General features: G+C 40.6%; 1 protein-coding gene across 8 annotated transcripts in view; it reads right to left on the bottom strand.

Moving 5' to 3' along the window:
- The window catches only part of dcun1d5 (DCN1, defective in cullin neddylation 1, domain containing 5 (S. cerevisiae)), a 45600-nt gene that overhangs the window by 22076 nt on the left and 9125 nt on the right, over nt 1-14399 (bottom strand). For 6 of the 8 annotated variants that reach the window (XM_068033760.1, XM_068033757.1, XM_068033763.1 and 3 more), the window contains exons 4-5: nt 5316-5433; nt 4378-4466 (exon numbers count right to left, since the gene is read on the bottom strand). In XM_068033760.1, the coding sequence (XP_067889861.1) occupies nt 4378-4466; nt 5316-5386 (160 nt within the window). In that variant the 5' untranslated portion in view covers nt 5387-5433. Of the gene's footprint in view, nt 1-3936; nt 4234-4377; nt 4467-5315; nt 5434-14399 lie in introns of those variants that run through there. The other 2 variants (XM_068033762.1, XM_068033764.1) reach the window with 2 other exon arrangements.

Genomic DNA, 14399 nt, shown 5'->3' with positions numbered 1-14399 from the left:
AGTTCACGGCAGGAGGGAAATGGCACCGATACAGTCATCAATGTACCAGGAAAAGAGGTAAGGAGTGGGGGGGCCCCCCCGAGTAGGACTGGAACAAAGAATGCTCCATATATCCCACAAAAAGGCAGGCATAACTAGGACCCATGCGGGTACCCATAGCAACACCTTTTGTTTGGAGTAAGTGATTGGAGTTGAAGAAGTTGTTCAATGGGAGAACAAGTTCAGTCAGGCGGAGAAGGGTGGTGATAGATAGTTGGGCCTCCGTTCAAGGAAGAAGCGGAGAGCGCAGACTGTCCTGGTCTTACATATGCTGCATCACACGCTAAATTTATTTGTAGCTGAAGAAAAATGAACTGTTTCTATTTGTTCAAATAAGCCATTTCATCCCCCCTCCAGCCCTCCTCAAGCTCACTTCCTGCATGAGACACACCTCTGACACCCTTGACTCCCTCTTCTGACCCAACACAACCAATCAACCCTTCAGCCTAAGACTCTCCAACCTTTCAAAACAGTGCTACCCTGTTTTCTGCTCCCAGAAAGAGAGTGATATTTTTCTTGAAAAGTCTGTTGTTGCTCATGAAGACCTTTCAGACAAAAACATTTAATTTCCTTCAGCAGAGAAATGACAACAGGAGGATATTAATTACTTGACAAGCAATGAACCACAAAGACTCTTTGGCAAAGTAAACAGTTCAACACAGATTTTACTTGGGGTTCTGATCAACGGTCATCGACTTGAAACGTTAACTCCGTTTCTCTCTTCACAGACACTGTCTGACCTGATTATTCTCAGCATTTTCTGTTTTTATTATGGATTTTACTCCATTGCTTTATTAACTGATTCAGTATTGATGGGAGAGGGCTGCCCAAGATCATGAGATTAAGTGCCCAGCCCACTAACTACCAGACCTTAAACAACCCATTGTGCCGTGCGCACAGGCACCTCAATCAGCCAACAGTGCTACTTTCATCGGCACAAAAAAATGACTAGAAAACAGTTTAAAAGCTCTGATATAATGTTTAGCTATGTCCATCACTCGCCTAGTGGAGAATTGAAAGTTGCACAGGAAATTAAAAATAGCAAATAAATTACAAGTACAAAAAGAGTCAGATACTAATCAAGCAATTAATTCAAATATAATTTTCAACATAAACTGCACAAGCATATGATACACACAGATTGTAAAATATTCAGTTATAGGTTTTAGTCTAATCTTAGTTTTTGATTTCAAGCTCAGATGAAAGAGCAAGTATGGTTCTAATGCTATAATAAAAGCAAAATACTGCAGATGCTGGAAATCTGAAATAAAAACAAGAAATGCTGGAATCACTCAGCAGGTCTGGCAGCATCTGTGGAAAGAGAAGCAGAGTTAACGTTTCGGGTCAGTGACCCTTCTTCGGAACTAACAAATATTAAAAATGTCACAGGTTATAAGCAAGTGAGGTGGGGGTGGGGCAAGAGATAACAAAGGAGAAGGTGCAGATTGGACAAGGCCACATAGCTGACCAAAAGGTCATGGAGCAAAGGCAAACAATATGTTAATGGTGTGTTGAAAGACAAAGCATTAGTACAGAATAGGTGTTAACGGACTGAATATTGAACAGCAGCAAGTGCAAACATGAAAAATGCTATTGATCTATGAATCATTCAGTATCCAGAAATGGTCTCGTCAGTGAATCAGAGTATGCAAATTTGCTGTTGTGCCCAATTTCTGAGTTTCCAGCTTTCCTGGGCTGTATTTGTAGACTTGGTTGTTAATTAATAACTAAATGGGCTGCTAAGCTAATTGAGGCAAGAAGGGAGCATTACAAAAGACAAGTCCAGGTTTCTGCTGGTAAGGTTAAAGACAGACCCAGTCAACAAAACTGAAGTAAACTAATTTCTATTTGTTGAAATTAAAAGAGGAAAGCAGCAAAATTAACATGCTTTTCATGCAGAAAATCTAATCTCAAACATTGATACAAAAATCATTTAATAGAAATAATCCAAATGCAATGGAAACAGAAATGCTCACATGCAGCTGACACAAAATAAGTCAGGAGTCACTGGATGTGCCAAGACTGTCTTTTCAGCTGCAGACATGTATTTAAAATAAAATTCAGTAATAGAGGTTTCTCCTCTCCACCACCCAACCCGTTAACAACTAGAAAAAGGCCCAGTGAAATTAATGCACCTCAAAGTAGCAGGGACAGAAATCTGGAACATCCAATTTCACAATGCTGCATCAAGTCAACAACAGACACAGCTGGTTTATGCGTTTATGATGGAAAGAAGGAACAGGGGTTAGAAATGTCACTCTTTTGAAGTTGTGGTTGATTTGTAATGGTCGAACTGCATAGAATAATCTCTGTGTCTAACCAGAAGTGCCTAATATTGACAATGGGTACAATAAATTACATTCCACAGCATGGACATCGCTTAATTTTGAGGAGAAATTCTGGAGAGAATACGCTGCAATGAGGAGATAAAATGCATGAAATAATTTCTTGCTCCAATGTTTTTGTGATTGGTAATATATTTTGAGTACTAATGCCGATCTACCTAATTAGTTATATTAGCAAAGAATTTAGCTACAGGTGGGACAAGAAACAGTTGCACTTTAGATTTAGATATACAGCACTGAAACAGGCCCTTCGGCCCACCGAGTCTGTGCTGACCATTCACCACCTATTTATACTAATCCTACACTAATCCCATATTCTACCACATCCTCACCTGTCCCTATATTCCCCTACCACCTACCTATACTAGTGGCAATTTATAATGGCCAATTCATCTATCAACCTGCAAGTCTTTTGGCTGTGGGAGGAAACCGGAGCACCCGGAGGAAACCCACGCAGACACAGGGAGAACTTAAAAAACTCCACACAGGCAGGACCCAGAATTGAACCCGGGTCGCTGGAGCTGTGAGGCTGCGGTGCTAACCACTGCACCACTGTGCCATCCTAATGGAATGTCATATGTACATATATGGAAGTCATTCTAAATAGTCAATGGCACAGCACTAACTCACATCTGCGTTTGGGCTTGATAAAATCCTCACCCCTCCTTCCTCCACCCATCTCCAATTTGGGATCATCTTCATATTGGAGTAAGGAAGGGGTTGAAAAGATGTTTAGTTTAGTTTAGAGATACAGCACTGTAACAGGCCCTTCGGCCCACCGAGTCTGTGCCGACCATCAACCACCCATTTATACTAATCCTACACTAATTCCATATTCCTACCACATCCCCACCTGTCCATATATTCCCCTACCACTGACCTATACTAGGGGCAATTTATAATGACCAATTAACCTATCAAGCTGCAAGTCTTTTGGCATGTGGGAGGAAACCAGAGCACCCGGAGGAAACCCACGCAGACACAGGGAGAACTTGCAAACTCCACACAGGCAGTACACAGAATTGAACCAGGGTCGCTGGAGCTGTGAGGCTGCGGTGCTAACCACTGCGCCACTCCCCAACAGGGAGAGGGAGAATTCATCTGTGCAAGGGCCATTTGTAGACTCCATCAGCAAATTTCCTACCATTTGTTTAGAGTGCTACCAGCAGAAACCCAGTATCAGGTTGCCTGCTCATCCTTGGTTGCAGCCCATGCGTAGCCCAGGGAAGGGAAAAGAAAAAGGGTACATACCCTCAAATAAAGGTAAAACAAAAACAAAGCTTGTATTATCTCTAGAATGTTGTTAGATAGCTTTTGAGTACTCACCAAAGTGTTAAGTAAAGACAGAATTTGTGGTGCCATGTTCAATGACATTTCCTTACTGAAAGTGCAATGTGATTTTGTCCAAAACCTCTCACAAATGATAAGCTTTAAATATTATAGAGCAATTCAGAAAATTCTCAAATTCTCTACATGTGGGAAATATACGAATTTGTTCATTTTCTTTTGCGTTACTACAGCAGCACGTTTCTTTTGGCTAAAAAACACTTACCATTCATGCACTTCAATAATATTGTTCTGGTTGGTTCTTGGAACGGTGGGGTTTGTGGTGGGGTGGGGGTGGGGTGGTGTTTAAAACCTTTGGTAGAAATACTGGTCAAGAACTTGAGACAGTAAAAATGTTCAGGTCAGAGAGAATAAACATGCTTTTCTCATCAAGGTCTGTTACTATGCTACTGAAATGCAACAGACTCTTGGCAGAAATGCTGCATTTCAATAATACAATTTATTCATTTCCCATTGCTCCAACAGACTTCAGAACAATATGTTCTCGATTCATAAGCAAATCCTGTGGGGAAAAAAGGACTGCTTTTTAAACTGCCGCCTGCCCAAATATTAAAAACGTTTTCAAAATATCTTGCAATGAACAATTATTTTTTAAGACCTTATCATAACTTGGCAAAACCAGTTAGTATACCCACAAAATTCTTACCTGCATATTCATAAAACCAAGCTAGGCACTTTTTGCTTGAAAAACTGTCATCACTTATTAATCTAGATGGTGTCTGTACTCTACAGAAACTTAAAAGACAAAAGCTGATCAGTGAACCATTTTCAACAAAACAGAAGCTTAACTTTAGTCCTGGTCTTCAAGCTTTCTGATAATTTCTTCAGCTTTTAGCATGATGGTAGTTGTTTTTCCAAACACTTAAATAAAATGTTCATCAAAACATCCCATTCTCACATAATTAAATGTAGAAGAATCAATGTCAGGAAGATTAAAGCCAAGTTCTGGCAGCAGCTATATATCAAGTTGTTTCTCACAGTAGGATGTATTTTTGCATACATTGTTAAATGTACATTAGGCACAATATTTGCTTCTTCACTTTCAGAAGTAGACAAACCTGATTAAGAAATCTTTGTCCAAAATAACAATACAGTTCCATGCCAGCCTGTTATGTGCATTAGTTTGACCCTCAGTGACAATGAGAAAATGCTAACAAAGTTTTTAAAAAATGAACAAAGTAATTAACTCAAAGGCATAATTGTTAGACTGCAAATTACCCATGGTGGGACTTTTACACAAGATAGCTAACTTCTTTCTAGGCTTAAAACAGGCTTTATTGTGAACATATCAAATGGAGAGCTTGAAATTGCTCCTTATGTTTTATTACAAAGTGAAATTTCTTCCAATTTAGCCATGGGATGTTTTATTACATTAAAGACACTACATTTATGTAAGCTGTTGTCACAGCAAAAAAAAAAAATCTTAAGTCACCAGGATGTCTGTAGAAGCATTTGATTTATTCATCACATTCAGCGATGACTGCACAAAGGGTTATTCAACAGTCTGAAAAGTCTAAATTTTAACCCAAAGTAAGCAAAATGTTGGAAAGTGGAAAAAAAACTTAAATCTAAATTGGTACACACCTGCTTATTCTACACTTTTTCATACTGGCATCTTCTGACCCTGAAGATTTTCTTTTCTTCTTAACAGGCATCTTGTGAGCACACCAAAAGACAGAACAGGTGCACTGAGAGGAACTATCTGCAACAGTTTATAGCTTAGTCAGTTACACACTTATCACAGCTTCTTAATCTATAAACTATTAGGAACAAGAGTTGGCAATTTAATTCTTTGAGCCTTTTGCGGCATTCAAGGAGAGAATGGCTGATCTGCAACCTAACTCCAGATAACCACCTTTGCCCCATACCCTTTAATAACTTTGGTTCACAAAAATCTATCAGTTTTTAAATTATCAAATGCTGTTTGCAGAAGAGCATTCCAAACTTCTATCCCCGTGTGTGTGTACAGCATTTCCTAATTTCACTCCTAAAAGGCCTGGCTCTGATTTTTAAGCCTATGCCCCCAGTCCTAGATTCCCTAACCAATAGAAATAGTTACTTATATATACCCTATCCATTCGCCTCAATATCTTGAAAACTATCAAATCATCCCTTAAATTTCTAAATTCCAGGGAATACAACCCTAGTTTGAGTAATCTTAATTTCCGCCACCTCCAGTGTGATGCCACTACCAAACGCATCTTCCCCTCCCTTCCCGTCAGCATTCCGAAGGGACCGTTCCCTCCGCGACACCCTGGTCCACTCCTCCATTACCCCCACCACCTCGTCCCCATCCCATGGCAACTTCCCCAGCAATCACAGGAGGTGTAATACCTGCCCATTTACCTCCTCTCTCCTCACTATCCCAGGCCCCAAACACTCCTTTCAGGTGAAGCAGCGATTTACCCCTACTTCTTTCAATGTAGTATACTGTATTCGCTGCTCACAATGTGGTCTCCTCTACATTGGGGAGACCAAGCGCAGACTGGGTGACCGTTTTGCGGAACACCTCCGCTCGGTCCACAAGCAGGACCCTAAGCTTCCGGTTGCTTGCCATTTCAACACTCCCCCCTGCTCTCATGCTCACATCTCTGTCCTGGGATTGCTGCAGTGTTCCAGTGAACATCAACGCAAGCTCGAGGAACAGCATCTCATCTACCGATTAGGCACACTACAGCCTGCCGGACTGAACATTGAGTTCAATGATTTCAGAGCATGACAGTCCCCCATTTTACTTTCATTTTTAGTTGTTTTTTCTTTTTTACAACCTTTTTGTTGCATTTATTTCATTTCATCTTAGTTTGTTCAGTTTGCTTACCCACTGTTTTTTTCATGTTTGCACTTGCTGCTGCTGTTGTTCAATATTCAGTCCGTTAACACCTATTCTGTACTAATGCTTTGTCTTTCAACACACCATTAACATATTGTTTGCCTTTGCTCCATGACCTTTTGGTCAGCTATGTGGCCTTGTCCAATCTACACCTTCTCCTTTGTTATCTCTTGTCCCACCCGCACCTCACTTGCTTATAACCTGTGACAGTTTTAATATTTGTCAGTTCCGAAGAAGGGTCACTGACCCGAAACGTTAACTCTGCTTCTCTTTCCACAGATGCTGCCAGACCTGCTGAGTGGTTCCAGCATTTCTTGTTTTTATTTGAGTAATCTCTCCTTGTACTTTAATCCTGAGAGTGCAGGTATTCTATGCTACACCTCGTCCAAGGCCAATATACCCATTCCAAAAATGTGGGGCCTAGAACTACTCTCAGTGTTCCAGATGCGTATGGCTTTGTGGCTGAAGCATAACTTCTAACCTATGTATCTGGACCCTGTCCCACCTCCAAATCTCTTTGGACTTCCACTGTTTCTAGCATTTCATCATTTAGAAAATACCTCATTCTATCCTTTTTAGGTCCAAAGTGGATGACCTCACATTTGCCTCCATTGAAATCCATTTGCCTATTCACTGAATCTATGCTAACGAATTTTTATTAAGAAGTGAATGATTATCAATTTAAAGGCATTATTGTTAGACCCCAAATTACCATGGCAGTATTTTACTCGTAAGACAGTAAATCGCTTTCTAGGCTTACAACAGGCTTTATTGTGAACACATGAAGTGAGAGCTTGAAAATGCTCCTTATATTTTATTACAAAGTGAAAAGTCTTTCAATTTCGCCGTGGGACATTTTATTACGTTAAAGACACTATATAATCTTACACTTCCATCTACACAACTTACTATGCCATCTACCCTTGCGTCATCAGCAAATCTGGAAATGAAACTTTTTATCCCTAAGTCATTAATGGATACAGTGAATAGTTGAGGCCCCAAAAGATCTTTGCAGGTCACTAGGAGTTACATCCAGCCAATTACAGTACCTGCCCATCATCCATACCCTGTCTCTTTCTGCTCAGCTATTTTCCAAACCAGGTCAATAATTTGTCTTAAATTCAATTAGCTTTAACTTTAACTCAGTCTCTCATGAGGGACTTGATCAAGTGCCTTCTGGAAATCCATATAAATAACATCCATTGACAATCCCCTGTTCACCACTTGTCACCTCTTAAAAAAATTCAGTGTCAGTCAGTCATGCTGGCTCTCTCTTGAAGAGCTGAAAATTTTCAAGGTGTTCAGTCAGTCTACCCTTAATTTTTTTTTTAATTCCTTCATTGTATATGGGCCTCTCTGGCAAGGCCAGCATTGGTTGCCCATCCCAACTGCCCTTGATAACTGAGTGGCTTGCTCGGCCATTTTGGAGTGTAGTTAAGAGTCAACCACATAGCTGTGGGTCTGGAGTCACATGTAGGCTAGACCAGGTAAAGATGGCATATTTCCTTCCCTAACAGACATTAGTGAACCAGATGGGTTTTTATAACAATTGATAGTTTCATGGCACTATTACTGAGACTAGCTTTCAATGCCAGATTCTTTTCATTAATTACTTGAATTTGTATTCCACCAGTTGCCATGGTGGGAATTGAACCCATATCCCCCCCAGAGCATTAGCCTGCGCTTCTGAATTACTAGTTCAGTGACATTACCACTACACCACTGTCTCCCTACCCATTATAGAGTCTAATAATTTCCAAAAAATTTCCAAACAGCTGTTCGGCTAACTGGTCTATAATTCAAGATTTCCACCTCTCACCTTTCTTAATTAGTGGAGTGACATGTGCAATTGTCCAATCCAAAGGAACGGTTCCTGAATCTAGAGAACTTTGGAAGATTATAGTTAGGGCATCTGCAATGTTCTCACCAACTTCCTTTAAAACGATGAAACCATGTAGTCCTGGGGATTTGTCACTTTTTAGTGCCATTATTTTCTCCACTACCTTTATCTTGTTTACATTAATTTTGTTGAGTCCCTGTCCCTGATTCAATAATAGTTTGCTCGAGATATCTGGCATGCTGAACCCATCCTCTCTTGTAAATACTGACATAAAGTCTGCCATTTCCTTATTTTTATTGACAATATAACAGTTAACAGTTTTCAAAGGTCCCACATTGCTTTCGACCACCTTTTCCCAAATATAATTGTAAAATTGTGCTGATTTTGATATCCTTTGCAAGTTTCTTTTCATACTCCCTTCTGGTAACTCTTACTATCTGCTTAGACACCCTTTGATGTTCTATCTTTACAATTCATCAGGATGTATGCTATTTTTGGATTTTTGTATGTTTTAAACATTTTTTATTGTCTCTTACTTCTTTCATTGTCCATGGCCATCTTTTTTGGCAAGTAGAATGCTTGTCGATTGGGATAATAAACAGGTTCTGAACCACAAATTCTTTTTTGAACACATCCCACTGATGTCTTTTGTTTAAATCCAGTTTACTGTGGGCTGTCTTGGTCTCATCCCATTGAAGTCAGATTACTTTAATTTAGAATCTTAGTAGCTGTTTCATGTTCCTCCCTTTCAACGCTATATTGAACTTGATCATATTATGATTGATATTTGATAAATTTTCATGCACCAGACTGTTAACTGAATTTGGGTCATTACTCATCACTACATCGAATATGGCATGCTCCCTTGTTGGTTCTAGGACATACTGCAGCAGAAAACTGTCCAGACACACGCAGGAAATTCACTACCTTTCTGACATGAGCTCATCTGCTTATCCCAATCTAAATGAAAGCTTAAAAAAAAATCACCCATTAAAACCACTTTGCCTTTGCTACGTGCTTGTCTAATCTCTGCATTTACAGAAGCTACCACTTCACATACTACCAGGTGGCCTATACACAAGTCCCGTTCCAGTGATAAATCTTTTTTTATTTCTTAATTTTACCCATAGTCTTCACTGCCTGCTTACCCTGTTACCTCTATCATGGAAGTGAATTCATCCTTAATCACTAAAGCTGCTCCTCCCCTGCTACCATTTTCTCCATCTTTCCTGCAGACCTTATAATCTGGTATATTATTAGTTCCCAGTCCGGACTGCCTTGCAGCCCTGTCTCAGTAATGGCTACCTCCAAGTTGAATTTGCCCCTGTAATTTGTTCCTTATACTCTATGTCTGCATAAAGAACCCTCATTTGGACGACCACACGTCCTAACCTGTCGATTTGCTCTATTGTTTCACTGACATTTCTTATTTCACTCTCCTGGTTTAACTCCTTTACATCTTTTAGTTTTCCCTTTACCTGTAGCAGCTAAAACTCAATTTCTGACTGTTACTCTACGCTCTCCCTGTTATTGTTTTAGAATTTTTAAAAATTCGTTCACGGGATGTGGATGTCACTGGCTAAGCCAGCATTTATTGCCCATTCCTAATTGCCCTTGAGAAGGTGGTGGTGAGCTGTCTTCATGAGCCGCTACAGTGCTGTTAGGAAGGGACTTCCAGGATTTTGACCTAGTGACAGTAAAGGAACAGCAATATATTTCCAAGTCAGCATGGTGTTTGGCTTGGAGGGGAAGTTGCAGGTGGTGGTGTTCCCATGCATCTGCTGCCCTTGTCCTGTTAGGTAGTAGAGGTCATGGGTATGGAAGGTGTTGTTGAAGTGGTGAGTTGCTGCAGTGCATCTTGCTGCCACTGTGAGTCAGTGGTGAAGGGAATGAATGTTGGAGGTGGTGCACCTTTCTAAGAGGTGACAATCAAGTGGGCTGCTTTGTCTTGGATGGTGTTACGACTGAGGTAGGAGGAGTGCACTGTCTTTTCTAGTTCCACTTTTCCACAGGCCCCAACATATATTTAAATGTTTACCCAGTTATGTACGTGGTCAATCATATTCTCCATTCTTTATCCCAAAATAAACAGCAACCAGGTTTCTTTAATAAACAAAATCAATTTATTATAAAACAAGACTTATCCAATAGCTAGAGCTAAGGAAAAAAAAGGCGCAGTGGTTAGCACTGCAGCCTCACAGCTCCAGGCATCCCGGGTTCAGTTCTGGGTACTGCCTGTGCAGAGTTTGCAAGTTCTCCCTGTGTCTGCATGGGTTTCCGCCGGGTGCTCCGGTTTCCTCCCACAGCCAAAGACTTGCAGGTTGATAGGTAAATCGGCCATTGTAAATTGCCCCTAGTGTAGGTAGGTGGTAGGAGAATGGTGGGGATGTGGTAGAGAATGTGGGTTTAATGTAGGATTAGTATAAATGGGTGGTTGTTGGTCAGCACAGAATCGGTGGGCCGAAGGGCCTGTTTCAGTGCTGTATCTCTAAATAAATAAATAATAAATAAGTGTTTTCAGTCAAGTGTTCTTTCAATGACTCCACCACGACTACAGGTGGAATGAGGAGTGGACACACTGGACTTCTCAGGGTCTCTTAGAAAGGTGCAGGAAAGATGAGCTTTGGGTGTTTTTTCCAGTGAAAAAAAAAACAAGTCCAGCATTTCTTCAAGCTTCCAAATGAATTAATTTCCACAATTTAAGTAAGAGTCCTTAAGAACAATTTTTTTTTTTTTATAAAAGCCTCTCAACACCTCCATCCTTGGAGGAATGAAACACCATTTTTAATTGCGTTTCATTACAAAAAGTGAGAAAAAAATGAAAAAACTTTAAAACACTTTTACACTCATTCACTCTATCTTTAGCTTATACAGTTCTGCTTTGTACCATCTTTGCACTCAGATAGCTCAAAGCAAAGTTACATTCCAGATAAAGCATCTGCAATCACATTTTCCCCTGCAATGTGTACAATCTTTAAATGATAAGGCTGTAATAGTAAACTTCATCGGAATAGTCTGGCATTCTGGTTTTGAATCTTTCCACAAAGGCTAGGGAGTTATAATCAGTATATACCAGTGTCTCTCTGTAGTCGTGGTGGACATAGACCTCAGAATGCTTAAGTGCTAGGGAACTCCAGCTGCTTTGACTGGGTTCAATTAGGTTGTTTTCCAGCATGGATTGGATTTCTGCTTTTACCTAGGCCTGTTTCTCTGGACTTGCGCGATAAGAATGCTGTTTTACAGGAAAGGATTCCCCTACATCCACATCATGTATGGCTAAGGTTGTATATCCTGGTTTGTCCCTACAGACTCCTTTAAATGCCACGAGTAGCCTTGTTAGATCTCATCGTTCTGCATCTAAATATGAAAGCATAGTGTCCAATCTCCCCAACAATTCAGTATTAGCTAACCAGATAGTCAGAGGTTCAATTGGAGAATTGTTTCTGTCTCCTTCTGCCTCATCCTCACTATCCCTTTCATCCTTCACTGTCCTTACTACCTGACATGTCTGTGCTTGCTTATCCTCCTCCCAGTGATTATATTGTTTCACCATATTGATATGGCCAGTAAAAATATCAACTTATACATGTTTGGGTCTTCTGGATCCCATGTCCCACCATAGGAATTTCATGGGCTATCCTTAATATTTCCCGGCGATTCTTGGGCGGTATCACTATCTGGTGACCAACTGCCCAATCTTCATCCGCAGGTCTGTGAGGAGGTCTCCACTTCATCAGAATCCCATTTTTCGTATAGTAGCCTTCTGGAACTCCCTTTGCTTCAGCTTCCGTTAGAACCGATTGTGCCACTTCATTTAACTCTGGATCGGCTTGCTGAGCCTTGGTCAGAGAAGATTTATTGAACATTTCCTTTGGATTATCCAAATTCCCGAAAAAAAACTTCAGATATTCGGCTATCTGTCTGTGGTGTCAATTTCACCTCCGACAATGGAACTTGTTTAGCTGTTGCCCAGCTCACTACACATGAAGGAAAAATTCCTGGAACCTTTTCCTGCAACTGTTCTCTCTTTGACTTCACTTTGTTTTTCCGTGACTACTGGACCTTCGCTCCTACCAAATCATTCCCCAGGAGCAAGTCAACTCTGTCTACAGGCAAAATATAGACAACTCCTACAGTTACCATTCCAGACATTAGGTCACACTCTAGGTGCACCCGATACAAAGATACAGGGTATATACTCCCCGCCAATACCATTCACTAAAACCTTGGCATTCATTGCGCTCTCTGGTGGAAAAGCTATGCCTTTCCCCAGCAAAGGAATATGGGTGGCTCCTGTATTCCTAAGTATAACTATAGGTTTACCTGCCTCTGTTGAGGGATAAAGAGTTACTTTTCCTTTTGACATAGGGAATTCCCTATAACTCTTGGGTATCTTATTCACATCCCCCGCAGTGGTTTTTGTACTTGGCCTTACAGCTGCAGTCAGAGCTACAGCTTGATCTGTTGCACTCTCGGTCAGGACCCCTTTCTCTATATTGGCCTTGTGCACCCTAGTAAGTCCAAAGGGTTTACCCACCAACTTCCAGCATTCTGCACAAAGGTATCCCACCTTGCGATAATAGTAACACTTTTGGGCTTGCAGAACTCACTTCCACCCTCAGTATCTTCCTTTCTGGCCTGAGGAGGAGATCCCAGGGCGTTCCCAGCTGTCCCCGGTTACTTGCATTCCTTTCACCCTCCCACCTTCTATCCTTTTAGGTTTTGAGGGGGTGACAGACAAAGGGTTTGGGTTTGTAAACAAGCTCACAATCAGCGATTTCAGCTGCCTGTCTGGCTGCTGAAAGCTTCTGGTTCTTACCAACGGAGGGAGCGAATTTTTAAATACTTCCAGGAGAATTAGTTCCCTACAGGCCTCATATGTGGCCTCTACTTTTAGTGCCTGCATCCAATGATCAAAATTAATTTGCTTTACCCTCTCAAATTTTATACAAGTCTGTCCAAGCTGTTTCCGAAGGTTCCGAAATTTCTGCCCATACACTTCAGGGACCAACTCAAGCAGTGAGAATAGCCTTTTTTGCCATCTCAATCTGCAGAAACCTCCTCAGAAAGCATAGCATAAACTTCATGAGCTCTGCCCGTCAACATTCTTTGCATAAGCAGTGTCTAGCTTTTCTTAGGAAACTTCATCTGTCTGGCTATCTTTTCAAAAGACATGAAAAATGCCTCTATGTCCCTTTCCACAAACCTTGGAATAGCTTGCATAAATTTGAACAGCCCTCCAACTGGGTCCTGGGCTGAAGTCAGATTGTTCCTCACCAGAATTGTGCTTGGAGTCAAGACTGCCCCTTTGTCTTAGTTTCATCTTTTTAAATTCAAATTCCTTTACTTCGCTTCCTTTTCCTCAAGCTCAAGTTTTTTTTTCATTTCCAACTGCAACTGAACCCTAGCTAATTCAACGGAATTACCATCTGGAACGCCTTTTTCTTCTTCCAATTTCAAATGCTATGCTATTACTTCAATTATATCCGCTTTCTTAGCTCCTGGTTTTAACTTTAACTCCAATTTTGCTGCAAATGCTATTAGCTTAATCTTGGTTAAGTTTCTTAAATCCCTCAGGGATAAGTCCTCCTTCTCCTGAAAGGTTGCAGCAACTGAGACATTCCGGTAGCATAAACTTTACCCTAATGCACAAGAAACCTGTTGTTTTTCTTTTGCTCTTTTCAATTATTATTACCCCTCTTATACTTGCACGTCTGCGGTTTTGGGGTTATCCCGTATAGAGTTCCCAATTATATGTTACGACTGAGGTGGGAGGAGTGCACTGTTTTCTAATTCCACTTCTCCACAAGTCACAACATATATTTAAATATTTACCCAGTTACCGATGTGGTCAATATACTCTACTCTTTATCCCAAAATAAACTACACTAACCAGGTTTCTTTATAAACAACAAAATTATCAGATTATAAAACAAGACTTATCCAGTAACAAAGCCAAGCATCAACAGATTGAAAAATGAAAGTTCCCTTTGAAAAT

Source organism: Heterodontus francisci, chromosome 6, assembly GCF_036365525.1.
Source record: "Heterodontus francisci isolate sHetFra1 chromosome 6, sHetFra1.hap1, whole genome shotgun sequence".
Taxonomy (NCBI): domain Eukaryota; kingdom Metazoa; phylum Chordata; class Chondrichthyes; order Heterodontiformes; family Heterodontidae; genus Heterodontus; species Heterodontus francisci.
The sequence above is the reverse complement of the archived record's forward strand: the minus strand, read 5'-3'. Positions and strand labels throughout refer to the sequence as shown.